This window comes from Thamnophis elegans, chromosome 9 (genome assembly GCF_009769535.1).
Source record: "Thamnophis elegans isolate rThaEle1 chromosome 9, rThaEle1.pri, whole genome shotgun sequence".
NCBI classification, from domain to species: domain Eukaryota; kingdom Metazoa; phylum Chordata; class Lepidosauria; order Squamata; family Colubridae; genus Thamnophis; species Thamnophis elegans.
The window spans coordinates 32,028,262-32,047,852 of NC_045549.1; the positions used below are offsets into that span (position 1 = coordinate 32,028,262).

General features: G+C 39.1%; 1 protein-coding gene across 1 annotated transcript; it reads right to left on the reverse strand.

Moving 5' to 3' along the window:
- Window positions 1-2,483: 2,483 nt before the first annotated feature.
- On the reverse strand, window positions 2,484-19,294 carry ZNF330 (zinc finger protein 330). The gene is given in 13 exon segments (XM_032224386.1): window positions 2,484-2,597; window positions 2,599-2,765; window positions 3,489-3,606; window positions 5,447-5,493; window positions 7,128-7,232; window positions 9,737-9,820; window positions 9,823-9,862; window positions 10,989-11,068; window positions 14,362-14,386; window positions 14,388-14,433; window positions 14,521-14,540; window positions 15,813-15,923; window positions 19,184-19,294. Coding segments are annotated over 13 exon segments (1,068 nt in total).
- Window positions 19,295-19,591: the final 297 nt, after the last annotated feature.

The window sequence follows — 19,591 nt, forward strand, 5'->3', positions numbered from 1 at the left end:
GACACTTATGCTAAACTGTGCACAAAAGCCAACTTGTATTTTTACAGGACAAGAGGGGAACATTGGCTTCCAGCAGCTGTTAAATTATTTCAAGCCAAATCTTGTCTCATCTACAGAGCCCAACCTGAGTAATTTCCCAGCTGCGCCCCCATTATTAGTCCCATTAAGATTCTCAAAGGTGTTCCTTCAGATTATGTTGTGCCCCTAACAAATCCCCCTCTCTCTCTTGAATCAGGTATGATGTAAGTAATGCCAGTCGGGTTGTTTTTCTTCTTCTCCTAGTTGAAATGTCTCCTTACAAGGCCCTTGCCCCTTTCATAACACTTAAGTTTCAGTGGATGAAATCTTTATAAACAAATTACAAACATATGGTCTTTTTTTCAATAAGAACTAAGGAGGGGCCGAGTCCTACATTACTTATTAATAATATATTAGGCTGACCCAAGCAGAACTCCTAAATTACTAACAGACCAGTCCTGACTAAATATATATTCTGATATAGGCAGAGCTGGTAAATTGCTAGATCAACCCATAAGTTACTTTTATAAAATGTACCTCAGGCCTCACAGAATTGATTTACTCCAGACATAGAAGGACCTGGAACAATGATACTATTCCTTCAGCAGTGCCAGAGGGAAGACTTTTTTTTTAAAAAATGCCTATCCTTAAGAATTGTGCTCCTGCAGGGATAGGCAGGTAGAAGCTATTTACATGCATAGAAGTCCTCATAACTGTAATGGAGCCTGCCCATTAGGATCATAACTTGTAATGGTCATAAATCAGGTAACCATGGGATTGTGGTTTTTATATTTTTTGGGCGGTTGTTAAAACAAACCAGTGTTCGCTATGGGCCAGTTTTGCTGAAACATCAGTGCCATCCATTGAAATGAAATGCCAAAATGTTTGATTGTCTTAAAACGTGGTCATGTGACTGTGGGATGCCACAAAATGGCCATTAATAGACCCTGGATGCCAATAATCTGATCAAGTCATTGTGTTGGGGGGGAGGGCTGTCGGAACTTCAAATCCAGGTTGTAAGTATCCAGGAAGGTCTATTGTAACTTTGGTCACTAACTGATTCGACATAAGTTGAGTACTACCTGCACTTATTTATTTGATTTCAAGGCTGCCCCCAACTCCTCTGCAACTCTAGGCAGCTTTCAGATTAAAGAAACTATAGATATATGCCTTGATGATTTAGAAATCCCAATAGTAGTGATGTGAAACTCTCATCTTTCTTATTCCGCTTGTGATTTCAACTACAACTGTAATTCTGGCTAGTCGCATATTGGAATTTCTTCAAATAGCAATGCCAATGATGTAGATCTCCACTGTGTGCATAGCACACCTATGAAGACTCTTTTGACAGACTCCATATACATGTGAGTTTGGATGCACAGAGATAGCAATGGGTTAGGGTTAGGACAGGATAGTTTTTCACAATGTTGAACTTTCTAGATGTATTGTATTTCATTTTCAATCACATAGGTTGAAAATGGCAAGAACTGTAATCTAATCTATCCCCCGTTACCAGGTTGGAAAGGCCAATTTATCCATACTAAATATATATTTAGGTTCTATCCCACTCTTTCATTTTTCACTCTTTTACTGATTTGAGAGCTCTCATCTAATAGCCACGGATTCACTGCTCTCTTGCAGCAGAGTATAAAAAATATAGAAAGTGAATATGATTGACAGATGCAGTGTCAGTTTTATGATGATAAATAGAAAATCAAAATTTATTTAGATCACATTGCGGGTGGCTGCAAATTTCCAATTAATGTATAGCATGTCAAAAGGCAAGAACTGATAATGTTACAGAAGTAAATTGCAAGGAAAGTATTGATCAGCCTTGCTGACACAACCACCAAACTAAATTTAATTTCAATTTATATATTCAAGTATATTAGCTTGCAGCAAGCATTTCCCCATTGCCAAAGCTGGATCAATATTTATGAGAAAAATCATTTGCACATGACAGGAAATAACTTTGATACAGAAAAAGTGTAGATTGCCACTGATTTTCTTAGTTTATGGAGCACGATATCAAAACCAACCACCAGAATTACTCAAGAACTTCACATTTGATGACTGCATGGAAGCAAATGCTGCCTCGATCTCCTCACTCTTTTGTCCTGAATAGGCAGAAAGAATATGAGCTCCCCTAATATCACGTGAATACCCACACAGGAAGCTCCATTGGACCATCCAACCCTTCCTTGGCCTCATTCAACTGCTCCATTCCTTTATTGCCTAATAAACTTTCCTATCCAAAGCCTCCCTCTGTTATACCAATGCCATACATAATTTCACTAAGCACATACAGAGATCTTCTCACTGTTTATTCCTTTCCAAGCAAGGCCTACAACTAGACCTAAGCACAGATCTTACCCCAAAGGTAAGTACTACTATGTTTAAGGGGACTTAGCTCTTGCTAAGTGCGCTAAGGACAATAGCCTTATTCAGCAGACTCTTCAATGTGACTAGCCTAGCGTAGGTCCTCCTAATTCAGGTGCTGAACATATCAGTTGCCTCTGATCTTCTCGATTTTTGCTGAACATATCAGTTGCCTCTGATTCTGAATCTCTCCCTCCTTCCATTATCATCATCTTCATCATCCTCTGCCTCATAATCATCATATTCTTCATCATGATCTCCGGTATCAACACCTCTGCCAGATGAAAGATTCTTCCAATAGGCATCGTAACCAGAAGCCCCATCAGCTTCTTCGCCTCCTGTCTGACGGCCAAATCTCAGAGAGCGAGCTGGAAAAAGAAATGGAGAAAAGTGCAGAAGTTTCCGTTATATTCTACTTATCTATATTATCAAGGAAAGTGCTATGGATATTGGTTATTCCATGGAAAAGCATGAAAATTAATCTTATGTTTTCTATGGAGCATCATGGATGCGCCAAAAATTTAGAAGAAATCAACTAAAGAACTGATGTCCTTGGTTGTCCTTGCTTAATGATGCTAATTGAGCCTGGAAATTCCTTCAGTAATTGATGTAGTCCTAAATCAAAAGATCATGTGAATGTGCCACTTAGCAACAATTCTGGAAGTCATCAATAACCAAGGACCTCGCATACCCTAACTTGCAACATTTTGCTGGCTTCCCCATGATGTTTGCTTGTTGGCAGCCTGCAGGGAAGGTTGCAAATGATGATCATGTGATTGCAGGATTGCTATGATGGTCATAAGTATGAGGACTGGTTGTAAGTATCACTAATTCAGTACAGTTGTAAGTTTGAACAGTCACTGAAGGGTCTATTAAACCAAGGCTACTTGTATTGCAACACATTATGAGTTTGTAAGAGTGTGACAAAAGCTTCCACTAAAGGCAAAAACTACCTTTACATTCAGAATAAGCATTCTTAATCCGTTGGCAGTACAATGCTACACGCTCTGTTATCTCAGCCAAATCTTAAGTAGATCATTACTTCCATTCTACTGGGTGTGAAAAGTACAAATCTTGGAAGGCAAACTTACTTGACATGCTCAGATCCTTGGTTTCTTGTGTTTCATGCCCACACTTTGGACACGGAGGCTCTCTTCCCTTTTCATGTTTGAAAACCTTGCTGCGTGTATGATCATCACAGAAGCATGCCTGTAGGTATAATTTATATAGGGTAAAAATGAATGTTTGGGTGACCAATGAAAGTAAAAACAGAACCCCACAATTATTTAAAAACTTACCGAAAAGCTCTCAGCTCCCAATAAATCTCACATCCATAAATAACTATCCATTAATGCTAGCTCCATTAATATCCCTCAAGTCTTTATTTTTTCTCTAAAGATCACAAGGTTAGGGCCATCATTATTTGTGCCGGGAGGCTGTCCCATAAGGCAAGCACCAAGACATGCTTCCAAGACCCCATCAGGTAATACTCTTTTATTGAGAGGACTTGCCATCCCTGCTGGATCTAATGAGACAAGTAGTAACAATTGTGAATAGGCAATGTTGCAAAAAAGCTGCCACAAACCATGTAGGCTTTAAAGGTGATAACTAACACCTGGGAACTTGTGTGAGCCACACAGCAGTGGTGTTACAGAAGTATACCATGATCTGCCCAATACTGCCCCATGCTGTTTCATCATGAACTAGCTGAAGCTTCTGAATGCTCTTTAAGGGCAGCCTCCATATAGAACACATTACAATAGTCTAATTGGAAGGTGACAAAAGACAAGGAAAGACCATGAACAGTGCCACTCAAACTAGGAAAGGGCACAATTAGTGTACAAGTTATATTTATGCAAAGGGTCTCCTGGCCATGACTATTACTGCTCTTCAGGCAGAAGGCAGAGTCCAGAAGAATCCTCAGATTGTGAACCAGCTCGGACTGTGGAGTGTCACCCCAACCGGAGGTACACATAGGAAATATACGTAGTCCTTGACTTATTACCAATTGCTTAATAATCATTTGAAGTTATGACGGCCTTACTCTTCCTATGATCATATGATTTTGGGTGCCTAGCAACCAGCTCACTTTTATGGCTGTTTGCCTTGTCCCAAGGTCATGTGCCTACAATTGCAATGTTTTTGGACAGTTCCCAGTGTCCATTTCTGGTTTCAACAAAAATACCCATTTGGGGGAAATCACTTAACAACCAAGGGATTCATTTAACAAATACCACACAAAAAAAGTTTAAAAATTGGGTCTGGTCATGTGTTGCAACTGATGACCATGATAATAACCATAACTTCAGACTCAATTAACAGTTGTAAGTTGAAGATTAATTATGACGAAGTGTAGGACTGCACTATCAATTGCAACAATTGGTCTTTTGAATCAGTAAAATAATGACATTCTGTAACACTAAAAACACAGAATAAAAGCAAGTGATATAGCGTTCTCCCATCAAATGACTGCACATATCTAAATACTGATGTCCTGTATATTCATTCTGTCACTATTAACAAATGCTGAGACTACAAAGTCAACCACCCTGCAGGAAATCTGATCACTTTTAAATAGCTGGAGACTTCAAAGCAGTATGGGTACCTGAAGACAATGAAACAATTCATTTACCAGAATTCCCTAAAAGGTAGTATCAGTAGGTGTAGAAAATGGAGGAGATTCAGCATAATGAGGTCTGATTTTAGCAATACCATTTATAAGCAACTGGTGCAGAAATACCCAGGTTGATATGAAAAACTACAATGCTTTGAATGAAAGGAAAACAGCAGATGGTAGCCCGAACAATAATCCAGGGCATGCTGGTGTTTTATGGTGACTGGAGGGAAAATTTCAGCATCACATTAAAATCACAGCATGAAAGTTAATCAAAGTATAATAGAAACAGGACACAGACCATTAAAAAAACACACCACCACCACAAAGCATTTTTAATGTATTATAGAAAATGAATGATGAGAGCTGCCATCAGGTTGAAAGCATGTGAATACGAAATGTGATACATTTACTTGGGAATGTTTTTGCTTGTACCTTACAGCGGAGACATGAATGCTGCCCCAGTCGATTGCAGGAAACACCTAATAGGCAAGATAAAAGGCATGGCTGAATGAGGAGAGTTTTTGTTGCTTTGCCCTCTTTTTCTTTTTGTCTTTTAAATCAAGGTCGACTTTTTACTTCAATGGACAACCTTAGGCTCTCCCTCAGCAAAGTACAATGGAACTGAACACTTAGAGATGAGAGAAAACGGGGATTTTAATGAGGTACCAAGAGCAGTTTCATTTCAGTAGCAAATTGCAGGAGTCCTGATCTAAGACCAAAGTCTCCAATGATCACCCAAAGGCACCTCATGAGAAGATCTGCCCAACAAAGCATGAACACTGCATTGCCCCTTCCCCATTTCCAATTTCTGGACTCACTATTCATGCAAGGACCAAAAAAAGCAGCACTGGACTAAACGACGAGAGATGAGACGGTGATAGAAAAATTCAGGCAGTGCTGGATGAGACAAAAGGAAAGGTCATAAACCTGGTGCTTGGGCAAGGAGTGCCCACATAGAGTACCAATCATAAGCTGTACTAGTCTTGCATGTACTAATGTAAAGGAAAATCAATTAATTGTAGTATGTCCTTGCATGCATTCTGATTCAGGATATTACAGTCTATATTCAGTTCCCAGTGACAGTATGCTGGCACCAGAATGTAATGTTGTAATGACGTTGATTGCTTGTTTCTGCACACTTCTGCAATCCTTAGACGCCCAGTATTAATCAGTGACTAAACATCTATAATATACAATAGTATAGAAACAAAAATAAGTGGGGCATGAACAGAACAGATTTAACAAGGACTCAATAAAACAACAGAAACTAAAAGAGAAAACAGGAAAAAAACACAATTTCTATAGTTTTAAAACAATGGAATAGTATAGCAAACTATTCACTTTTTAAACAAGGTTAAAGTTAGACCACACAGAATTCATAAATCCTGGTTTGCAAACCATAGCAGGTTTACATAATTTGCTAAACCAAAACTGAATAAAGCATTTTATGCCTAATGCAGTGTTTTATTAGATCCATATAAAATGGCCATGGGTTTTTTTGCTTGGCTTCCGATACAGAAACTGCAGCTTTTACAAAAAGGTGATCTAGTCTTCCAAGACCAGAATCTGCAAAGAGAAACTAGTTTAAGCTTCAGTCATTTTGCTGGCTTAACACCATTTATCTCAAACTTGGGCATTGTGCATACAAATTTGTTTCAAATGTAGCAAGCATTTATATTAGAAACCGGGTCAATCTATTCTCCAAAGCATCAGAAGGCAGAACAAGAAACAATGGATAGAAACTAATCAAGAAGAGAACCAACCTAGAACTAAGGAGAAATTTCCTGACAGGGAGAACCATTAATCAGTAGAACAACTTGCCTCCAGAAGTTGTGAGTGCTCCAACACTACAAATTATTAAGAAGAGACTAGACAACCATTTACCTGAAATGCTATGGCATTTCTTGCTTGTGCAAGAATTAGAAAATATCCAGCGTCCCTTCCAACTCTGTTATTCAGTCATGAAAGTAACAGGGCCAATAATCTTCCACTCCATACTACTTTGTAAATTATCAAATTTATTTATTGAACTACCCTGTGGATTTGAACTAAATCATAGAAACAGTTAAAATCATGCTTAATTTGATAATAGAGTCATTAGGAATAAACTTACATTTAAAGGTTTCCGCTTCCAGAACTTGGCAGCTGGCTTGATGCTCAAACTGATCATCCTCACAAAGAAAATTATGGCAAAAGGAGCAGCAAAATATCCTGCCACCTATAGGATTCAATGGAAAGAGTGCAGATTGATCAAAACCAATTGCAGCATATCCTACCAAAACTGAAATCTGAAGACAAAGAAAATCTGAACTTACACACAAAGAAAATACAAAAAACCAATGACACTATACCGTATATACTCGAGTATAGGCCGACCCGAATATAAGCCGAGGCACCTAATTTTACCACAAAAAACTGGAAAAGTTATTGACTCGAGTATAAGCCTAGGGTGGGAAATGCAGCAGCTACCGATAAATTTCAAAAATAAAAATAGATACCAATAATGCCATTGCCCATTGAATAACTATACAGCCTGCCTGTGCCCATTAAATATACAGTAGCCATTGTAAAAATTTGCTCTGCATAACAAATTATTATCACACAATACCGGTGTAGTCAATGAAATACTTCACTCACCTCATGATGCTGATTGTCCCGCTGTGATGATGAGGTCCCGCCTCCTATGACACACGGCACAGTGATTCCTATCATTGGATCACTGTACCAGAGGAGGTGGGACATCGCTATGTGGCTGCTTGCCATATCATGGAGGAGGTGGGACATCGTTGCAGAGCGGCAGGAGGGGGAGGAAGGGGAATCGTAAGATAGACCCTGCATTACATTAGAACGTGAGGAGGGGGGGATGGTGCGGTGCACGCTGCGCGGGCAAACTGACACAGAGGGAGGGGAAACTCAGGGGCGCTGGGCCATTCACGAGCGTCACCCAGCGGCATGGCCCCGCCCCTTTTTCTCCTCCATTTCAGGCAAATTTTTCACTGACTCGAGTATAAGCCGAGCGGCTTTTTCAGCTCAAAAAAGTGGGCTGAAAAACTAGGCTTATACTTGAGTATATACAGTAGTTTATTTACCATGTATGCTAAGTCTCACTAGGTACAACAATGTGTTTTACCAGATAACTGTGTAAAATTGCATCCTCCTTTCTTACATATCTAAAAATATAAAGTTTAATTTTCTTTAAATATAGATAAAAATACAGATAGTCCTCAATTTACAAACCATTCATTTAGTGACTATTAGAAATCACTAAATAAATCTAGTTTAGGTCTATTTGGAGTGATGGCCAAATATTTATTATGGTTCACAAACAGCTCCGAATGAAAAGCTGTCAATTTTCCCTTTCCTTTGAAACCTCTAGGAATCTCTCCTAGCATTAGTTTATGGCCATGACTCCAGTATATGAAATCCTAATCCTAATCCTAACCCTAATCCTAGATTAATTTTCATTGACAATGGGATTTTCCCATGCATTTTACTGTGGTCCACAAACAAGTCCAAACGAAAAGCTATCAACTCACTTTTCCTTTGAAAACCTTTAGGAATGTATCCCTAGCATTACTTTTTGGTCATGACTCCAAGTAGACTAACCTTAACCCTTGTCCCAATTGATAAATTTAGAAGGATTGAATTGTGTCCACTGTATGAAAATATTAACGTACAAGTAGTCCTTGACTTACAATGGTTCATTAGTGACAGTTCCAAGCTACAATAGCACTGAAAAACCTGACAGTCACATTTACGATCATTGCAGCCCCCATGGTCACATTATCAAAATTCACAAAACTGGCAAATGACTCATACTTATGAAGGTTGCAGTGTCTCAGAGCATGTGATCACCTTTTATGATCATCTGAGAAGCAAAGTCGATGTTAAGATTCACTTAACAACCGTGTGATTACCATATTTTTTGGAGTATAAATCGTACCTTTTCCCCCCAAAAAAGAGGGTGAAAATCTGGGTCCATCTTATACACTGAAACACAGCATTTTTGGCCTCCCAAAACCCAGCCCCTTCACAAAAATGGAAGTGCAGAGGGTTTGGGAGGCCTGCAAAGTGCTCCTGGGGACACTCTACTAGCCTCCTAAAGGTTATGCATGTCCTTTTTTTTGGTGAAAAAAACAGGCCCATTTTTTGCTCGTTTTCGCCCCCCCCACCCCCCCCCAGCCTTCAGGAGCACTTGGCAGGTTTCTCAAACTCTCTGCATGCCACTTTTTTCACATAAAATGAGGCATGCAAAGGGTTTGGGAGGTCTGCAGAGTGCAAAAATGTTTTTTTTTAATTTACCTCTTCAAAATCTTCGTGCGTCTTATACTCTGGAAAATACTGTAACAGCAGTGATTCACTTAACAACTGTGGCAAGAAAGGTTGTCAAGTGAGCCAAAACTCAGTTAACACCTGTCTTGCTTAGCAACAAAAAATGGGGGCTCAATTGTGTTCATAAGTCAAGGACAACCTGCATAACAGAATTAGTAGTCATAATAAAAAGTCTTGTGGAAAATCTGAAAGATTTAAAACATCATGGCATACATTTCATGGACTGCAATCAACTTTACACAGAACATTATCCTAAAGCTTCCCTTGTATGTGTGTGTGATAACTCACATATAGCCATACATATACAATAAGGAACAGATGGAGAAATTGCAAGAATACAAGCGGATAATTCAGATTAATTTGGTTCCTTCTCACCAAGAAACAACTTACCATGATCCCAGACACCTCTCTCACATTCAATGCATTCTGCATCAGCCAGAGGACAGATACAGGCATGGGTGCTCAAACATTTCTGCCATGGCAAACCCAAGCTTCACAGAAATCACATATTGCACCCTATGAAAAAAGAGGTAACAGATTTATTGTTAACTATATCTGACTTCTAATGAAAGACATTTACCTTGACTACACATGCATTTCCAGGGACAGTAAATCCCCACCAATGTACTCCTCGGTCTTATGCTTTCTCAATTCTCAATCTTCAGTGACAACTTAATTTATATCAACTCTACTTCCCATTCTTGATACAAAGCCATAAAACAAAATAAAAGGTGAAAGATTCATAGAATCTGAAAAGAAAGCGAGTACCAAAGGAGGAGTCACTAGGGATGGAACATCCTTTTAGGCAAATGAAAGCACCAAAGCACACCAAGAGCTCCGGGCACCTTTCCCTGGATAGGGAATCCTCCTACACTTCCTGCCTAACCAGAATATGTAAAAAATGGGAAGAAACTTTATATCAGGCCAGTTTTCATCAATCACTTTCTGGGCCTAAATGCCAAGATCTTACCAAAAGGAAGGGAACATGCAGAAACTCATTTATTTAATTTTGTTTTATTTCCATTTTAAGATTCTGTGTTGTTCAGTCTCAAAGCAAAAATAGGTAGTCCTCGACTTATGACCATCACTGAGCTCAAAATGTCTGTTGTTAAGTGAGGTTTGCCCCATTTTACGACCTTTCTTTGCACAGTTGTTAAGTGAATCGCTGCAGTTGTTAAGTTAGTAACACGGTTATTGAGTTAATCTGGCTTCCCCAATCAGTAGATCGGAAAAGGCGATCACTCTTAAGACATTGCAACTATTATAAATATGAGTCACTTGCCAAGCTTCTGAATTTTGATCACATGACCATGATCATGTGACCATAGGGAGGCTGCAATGGTCGTAAGTATGACCATGAGTTTTTCAGTGCTGTTGTAACTTCGAACTGTCACTAAACAAACTGTTGTAAGTTGAGGACTACCTGTATGTTAATATTTTCATAAGGTAGACACAATCCAGTCCATTCTAAATTCAGCTGAATTGATTTCATTGAGATTTAGGCATGCACAAACACCCATTCAAATATTCCAATCCTACATGTTGCTACCCAGAAGTCACCAATGCTGTCAAACAAGTCCTTTCTGCAATAATTACTTAACCCACCATAAACTTAGTCATGCAATTGACTGCATATACATACCACCATTGCAAGCCCTGTGCTATACACTCCAGCATGTTTTATGACACAGTCTGAGGATTTCATCATACATTTTGTCTTTCCTATTACAAAGGACACAAAAATATTGTTTAAGACGTTAAGGATTAATGTCATTCAATTAATACATTTCAATTAATTCTATGATCTTTTAGTTGTTTACATATCAAATTAATAATTTTAGGAAAGAAAGATTCCTTGTTTTAAAAATGTGGGATTAATGAGCCACAAGAAGAATCATTCTAGAAGCTAAAGGTGCTTTTTCAGCTCTCAGAATAAGCTTCTTGGATGAGAAGTGAAACGTCTTCAAAGAAAAAATCAAAAAACCAAGTTGGCTATTGAAAAAGCACCTTTGGGACAACCATGACCTGGATGACAGAGAATCTCCATAGACAATCAACTAGGAGATATACTTGCTTCCTCTTCCTCTTGCTAAATGAAACTCAGAAGATTATTAGCACTTTTCCATTAAACAGGTTTTATTAAAAGGCACAAGCTTCCCGAGTTGCAGTTTACTTCATTAGAAGCAAGAAGTGGCTACACTGATGTAGGATTTAAAGAGGGGTAGAGGTGGGATAATTGGCTAGTTAGGCATATACAGATTACATTTGAGGCAGATTGCAAGTACCTTATCAATTAACAACTCTAGTGTTAAAAAAAAAACCACCTGAATTTGACATTTTTAAGAAATCTGAAACTTTTTGATGTACATAAACCCAGCAATATCTCACTCAATCATGCTGTTAAGTCTGTTTTTCCACAATGGTTACTTTGAGTTTGGCAATGGATTGTCCTGGCAGGTTGAAATGGTTTTTGTTTTGAGTCTTGGTTTCAAACTTGTGTCCATTAATCCTTTTGGGCAAAGATTGACCTCTCTGTCATACAAAGACTCGAGAGGGGCACTTCTGACACATGATGATGTATGTCACATTAGAGGAAGAACAAGTGAAGTGCTTCTAATCTTGTATAAGAAAATGCAGTCTTACCACCCAATAAAGGTGAAAAGATTGTGTTTGAGAGATTTGAATTGCATATGACAACCAGTGATTTTGTTTTTGTGGGTCCACTTTTTAGTAGGTTGTCTACTGATGTGTCTACTGATATTATTGGCAAGTAGTTCAGTGTCCTGAATGTCCGGCCTAAATCCATCAGTTGACTATCTCTGTCAAATGATTCAAAACAAATGTGGTTGCAATATACAGCCTAGCTACAGACAATAGATTTGGTGGTAAATTTTGCACACCAGAACTCTTACTGATTTTGTTTCTCCTGCCATCTGAAAATTGGTCTTAATCAGAATGCACATAAAATAGAATAAAATAATGAATTCTGCCTCAGGTGCACATGAAAAAAATGTTAGAGGCAGAATTCAAATTCTAACCATCACGTGATACTTTATGTTCTGAACAAAACAAGGGAAAAGAAGTTCTCTGGTGTTTGTAGCAGTCATTTTTTAATTATGTATTTACATCCCATCTTCATTAATTTTACTAATAACTCCAGGTAGCAAACACACATAATACTCCTTCCTCCTCCTATTTTCCCCACAATTAAAAGCCCATGTGGTGAGCTGGGCTGAGATAAAGTGACTGGTGCAAAGTCGCTCTTTCATGCCGAAGATGGGCTAGTAATGTACTAACTATTACTAAAAGTAGTGACTTGTAGTGACCATTGCAGAAGATGGGAGTTAGAAAGTTGCTGCCAGTACATTCTCAAAAGATGGGTTGATCTTTTTCACCAAGAAATAAAGATTCAATAATGGCATACAAAAAAAGAAGGGTGCACCATAAAATCTACAACTCCATATTTCACAAAGGAGAAAGCCTTCTGAGATACATATTTATTTTTTGACCTGATTATGATCCTGGAGTTTCAAGTGTGTCAAAGGCCCCGCTTCCTGGTTATATTAACATTTATGAATAATTGTTCGCAGCCTCTGTGTATTTTTTTTGTATTGTTTCATTTTAAATGATTCTTATTAGTGTTTATCTCCTAGAGTCACTTGTTTGAGATAAGAGACCATGGAAACTGAATAAATGGATACAAAATGAAAAAGAAAAGGAGAAAAATAAAGGAAAGCAAGGAGGAAAATCTTTAGAGCAAAAAAAGGAACAGCCAGAAAATGGCACAAGCCTTTCCCCATTCCAAATCATATTCCACCAATCTCCATTAAAAGTTCCCTTTCCTGTTTTGATAATTGCTGTATTTCTTTAATAAGACAATAATGCTCAGGGACTGTGCCCTAATTCTGTGTTAGCTGGGAACTTTGTGTTCATACTGCCATGGATGCTTCTGCACTTTCCCCAAACACACTGCCTCTGCATTCTTGGCACTCCTTTGCATAGCAGGCTGCTGAAGGTGTTTATTGCACAGAGAAAACTTCTCAGAATATCCATATGATGCAATGGGAAAACAACATGTGGTCTTGCCTTATATGCACATACACTTCCAACAGGGGTGGGTTTCTCGCCCCGTTCCAACCGGTTCGGTTGGAACGAGGCCGGCGGCATCCTCGCGCAGTGCGTGCGTGCACGCGCGCAGCGCACGCATGCGTACTAGCGTCTGTGCGATGCTCCAGCTGCTCCTGGAGGATCGCGCAGGCGCTGTATGCGTCCTGCGCATGCGTGGAAGCGCAGAATTTGGCAAAACCGGGTAAGGAGCGGGCGCGGGGCATGCGGGCGCGGGGGGGGGGCTTCGCCGTTCCCGAAGTTACTTACTTCCGGGTTCGGCGACCAACCGGATCGCAGGGACCGCCGCGAACCGGTTTGAAACCCACCCTGACTTCCAAGCTACTGTGGACACTGGAATTCGCTTCATCTTAACTTAAGTATTTCATAATACTTAAATAGGTAAAGGTTCCCCTCGTACATACGTGTTAGTCGTTCCTGACTCTAGGGGATGATGCTCATCTCCGTTTCAAAGCCAAAGAGCCAGCGCTGTCTGAAGATGTCTTTGTGGCTGATATGACTAAACACCAAAGGTACACGGAATGCTGTTACCTTCCCACCAAAGGTGATTCCTATTTTTCTATTTGCATTTTTTACGTACTTTCGAACTGCTAGGTTGCAGAAGCTGGGACAATAACAGGAGCTCATCCCGTTACATGGCACTAGGGATTCGAACCGCTGAACTGCCGACTGCCGACATTTCAATTGACAAGCTCAGGATCTAAGCCACTGAGCCACCACGTCCCCATACTTAAATAATTATGCCTAAAAACCTAAAACCACTATACTTAAAGAAGGAAAAGAATGAAAGCCTGAGCACCTCTGAAACATGAAATCAGAAGAAACTAACCCCAAGAAGAAATCTACTGCTTGCAATCCAGTAATCAAAATGTTAAATCAGGCACACTTACCACAGTGTGCACAAATGGGTAATTTTTTGAGTAGAGTTGCAAAAGTAGCAAAAAGCTCTATTTTTCTGTCGCCTGTTAAAATAAAGAAAACAGGATGAACAAATAGCTAAACAAAATGTATTTAAAATGTAGATAAAATCCTTAAAATGAATATTTTACCTTTGACATTTGTCACATTCCTGTAACAGAAAAAAGAGGGTTTTTTATATCCATATTTTAGGCTTGGCAAATTAAAGGCAATTTGTAATGCAATGTACATCATACTTTGGAGAGGCAATCATAAGAAGAGACAAATTATCTATTATCTTTGATCTTTCTATATCATTCATTACTCTGACTGGACTTGTACTAACTTCTTGTTATTGAATATGTTTTAGTTGTTCGTTAGTTCTTATCTTTAAGGTCCCAGTCGAGTGGTGCAGTGGCCTAGAGGTGGACCTCTCACCTCACAATCAAGAGGCTGTGAGCTTGATTCTAGGTAGAGGCAGATATTTCTCTCTCTGGGCATAATGAGAATATATCTGCTGAACAAAACTCAGGAAGGGCCTCCGGCCAGTAAATACTCAGCTCCATTCAGTTGCCCAGACTCCACCCCGCAAGGGTTTAGGGGGTCATTAAAGATGATGATTTTAAGGTCCCTGTAGTCAAAATCACATTACAAAGGTCAACTTTGCTACAAGACACATATTTGCCTGTGCAAAGAGACAAGATTTTCCTGAAATATTTACAGCAAAGAATTTCATAATTTGGGAGTTCAACCTTTTTTTTATTGCTAACAACATTTTGCAATAATCTAGGCAGTTTTCTGCCTCTGCCATCTTAGATAAGAAAGTCTGCTCCATCCCCTTTCATCCACATCCTCACAACATGAAGTAGATATCACAGCCAACAATTGTATGTTTTACAATTACTAAACTTTTAGACGACTAAAGGCAGCTCTATAGGACAGAATACTTTCCAAGCTTCTCTAGAGTTGGAAATATGACCAAGGGATGGCAACTGAAAATGTCCCATAAGGATATTGGCTGACCTTATTAAGTATCTTCTAGGTATTTCCTAGTATATCTGTTTAGTATAAGACCAAATAATCAAAACGTTCTGGGATATGGATTCAGGCAGGCTTGAATTTGACCATCTTTATGCACATTTCTTTTAAGTCAGGGAAATGAATCCCTCATCTTTTTCCCCCTTAGTCCTCTATATACCAGAAACCTTTCAAGAGAAGGTAAAGAGATGTTCCTTGTCTATTGTAATAGTTTTAGATATACTTTTCTTATCTGTTAAGATTAGTGAGTTTTATAAGGTTACACATGTGTTTTCCTTAGTGCAAGAAAGTTTGAAAATATTTGACCCAACCATACTTCTGTGCAAGACCAAGGAAGATGACTTTAGCATTCTATTATTTTATCAGACATCTGACACTGAAAAAGCTTTTAAAAACTAAATATTACCATTGAAGCATTGCAGGGATGTTTGGCCAAATCAATATTAGCCCTTGAAGCTCTAATTTGTTTTTCCCGTTCCTTCCGACTTTCAGCTTTCTTGCGTGCACCTGTCTTCTTCTAGGCATTTTTCACTTCCTGGAAAAAAACATTTATCAGGATTAGTCTACTCCATATTTTCCATCCAGAATACATGCCTCTACTTATGAATTTTTATTAATGAGTCCATAAAAATGCTCAGATACAAAGGTGTAAAACTATTAAATTTACAATGGTCATTCCTGGCCACTGGTCCCCAAATGGTGATAGATTATTATACTCCTCAGCAGCCAATAACTACTAGTGTCTCTAAATTAGGAAAAGCTACTCTTGTTCTTAAATTATGAGCCACTGGGACAAGAAGTGAACATAGAATGAAAATAAATTGTCTAACGGAAATAGAAGGGATTTGACTACATCATACAATGAAATATCATTTGCTTAACAATACGTTGCCGGATAAAACAAAACTGACTGGATTATACAACATGCTAAGCAAAATCAAATAATCACATTATGGCTAATGTCATGTGAATCCAACTGAAATATGCTTGTAATCTGAATACCCAAGGTACTAAAATTACCATTTTGAACTTATTGGAAGAATTTCTCTCCAACTCATATTTAAATATGTCTGGTTTTGTCAGCAAGAAAATTATGTAGTTTTAATATATTTGTTAAGTATACTTGTATGTATTCTAAGTAGTATATATAAGTGTGTCCAGAATCAGGATATAAGTATGTCCAGAACCAGAATAATTCTAATGAAATTTCCTGCACTGGAAAATAGGCTTTATTCAGAAAAAAGCTATCCATTGTTTTGCAGCACTCTCAAGAATCATTGTGCCACTTTTTTACATCACCAATACCCCCTTAATAATATAGCAATAACACTTAGATTCATATACAGCTTCACAGTGCTTTACAACCGTCTCTAAGTCATTTACAGTATCAGCATATTGTCCCCAACAATTTGGACCCTCATTTTGCCGACTTCGGAAGGATGGAAAGCTGAGTCAGCCTTGAGCTGGTGAAGATCAAACACCTGGCAGTCAGCAGAATTAGCCTGCAATACTGCATTTAACCACTGCACCATCATGGTTCTTACTGGCCAACTGTGCAAGCTATGATGAATCAAGTTAGCTAAATCCTGAAAAACATTTAATTGCAAATTCAAGAATTGGTTCAGAGGAGAAAGCCCAGAGTCACCGAGAGAAGAGAAAGAACTGAAGAAAATCACCCCCCCAACTTCCCCCAAATTTGCAAATAGAAATAGAATGACTATGGCAAAGAAATAAAAGATAATATCAATAGTAATAGGCTCCTTGGGTGCAATCCCAAATATCTGGCACACCACTTGAACACCATTGTTCAAAATCCTCACCAGTCAATTACAAAGGGCAGCTTTACTTGGAACAGCTTATACATCCTGCAACAATACAACATCTACCTACCTATCCCAGATCCTTGGTAAAGTCTCAATAGTTGGATAAAAATGCCAAATTCTGTTTAAATATCTGGCTGATTGGGTAACCAACCAAAATAATAAAACATGAATGAGCAGAGAAGATTGAAAACAAAACAAAAAATCTATTTTCTTAATAACAAATCAGAAAAAAAGTTTTAAAGCTTTTGAGGCAATCATATTTTCATATTCACTGTTGCATGTACACACTTGACATTTTAAGTGTCTAGTTTTTCCACAAATTGTCAACCATTTTCAAAGTATAAAATAAAGAAAAAGTCCACTAAAACATTAATCCCATTTTTTTAAAAAAATAAAACATTTAAAACCATAAGCAGGCCATGTTTACTGTGACTGGGCAAGATTTAAATTACATATAATTTATATGATTTAATTTACTCCTTAGCTTTCCACACTGAACCTAGTTCTTATTAAAAAAATAATTTTACATATAAATTATTATTGCTAACTAAAATTTAAAAAAATTTAAAAATTGCTAACTATCATTCTGGGGAATATATCATATAAAAATTCAGGTTTTCTTCCTAATTAATGAAATTTAACAATAAAATGTCTAACAGTATTAAATTTAGGTTATTATACGTAGTTTATCAGAACTGTACAGATGGGCAAGAAGTTTCATCCTGTATTATATTCAGGGAACTAACAAACCTTATTAATTTGTTATGTGATATTCTTTTCTGCAAAATACTGGGAAGCACCAAACAAACTAATCCCAAACCATGGATTGAGTATTTTCAAATTATACTACAACTATACTACATAATTACCTAACAGAATAATGAATAAAATCGGGAGAATTAATTAGCTTACTAAGAATTTTTAAGCCATAAAAAAGGGGAGAGGTGAATGCTTTTTATTGTTATTGAGAGAGAGAAAAGAGCGTTCAATTGACAAAATAATCTTCAATCCAATTTGTGTCCAGGCTCAATTTTGGATTTGAAATCAAAGAAACCTTTTACAGCCAGTTATCAGCCAGCTCCCTGCAATACACTGACCTCTAGATGTGTTTTGTTACACTCTTAACTTTTGAAATGGCCAGTAAACCTGATCAGGCCAGACTACGTTATGACCCAATACATCCCAAATGATTTATACTGCTTGAAAAGACAACCAGCATGCACAATGACACAATGCACTTCGTGCCAGTAAATAAATAATCCAACAGCACAACAATTGCGCTCTATAACTACACTCTTAACTACCTAAGACGTTCCAGAAAGAATTCACCGGATAATAAAGAATATATTTAGATGCCACACGTTGCAAACTTGCAAAGCACTGTCCTTAGTTACTCCGGTCTCAAAGAAGCTTCCGATCCAATCCTTTTGAGGCCTAACCTCTGGCACAACTGGTTTAAATCAAGCACAAAGCACAGGCACAATCATCGAAACTCCTTGAAAAACGGAAGGAGTAAGAAAAAGACAGGTGGGGGGGGAGGAAAACTTGATGCAACTACTCCAGATTTCAGCCTGTTTCCAATAACAAATCATGCAGCGCTAGAGTGGGCTCCAGGCGATAGTCCTTTCCAGTTGTGGGAACCAAAAGAGCTGCTTCTTATGTCCCCCCCCCCCGAAACAGGAACACCCCAGATGGCATCCGGGCGCCTCCAACCGGGCGCCCTCTAGGCGCTCCGGCCTACAACTCCCACAATCCTCAGCCAACGCATTTTGCAGGGAATCGTGGGAGCTGTAGTCCCCCACACCTTGCCGGCCATGGATCTGGAGAAGGCTGCTGCACCGCCAGCGTTTCCAAGCACACATACACACCCCTCTCATTTAATCCGCCTGCCTGGGTGACCGCGGACCCATCCCGATGCCCGCCTCGGGAGTCCCGTTCCCGACCCGCCGCTTACCGCCTTAAGCTCGCCTCCAAGGCCCTTCTCAGCAGCACAGAGAAGCCGAAAACGGCGCGTGGGCTCCGGCCTCAGCTGCTGCAAAAGGCCTTGCTGGCGCTGGCTGAGCATGCTCGGGGCCAGCGAGCAGGCGCGGTTGGAGCCACAGCTTGTAGCTCCTTCCTGCTTTACTTTTGCCTTCAGTCGGGAGCGGGGCGGTTCGTGGCGAAATGGTGGGCGAGGTGTTCCCGAAGCCCCCGTAGGACGGGAGGGTCTCTTGGGTGGCAGCCTGAGAAAGTGGGTTTAACGCGTGAGGTGTCGGTACAGGTCGAGCTTGGCATTTCCACCTTACTGCCTTTTGCGAACTCCTGGCTGCACACAAGGAAAGCAGACGCGGCAGAGACCTTGCCTTGTTTCTCTTCCCCCCCC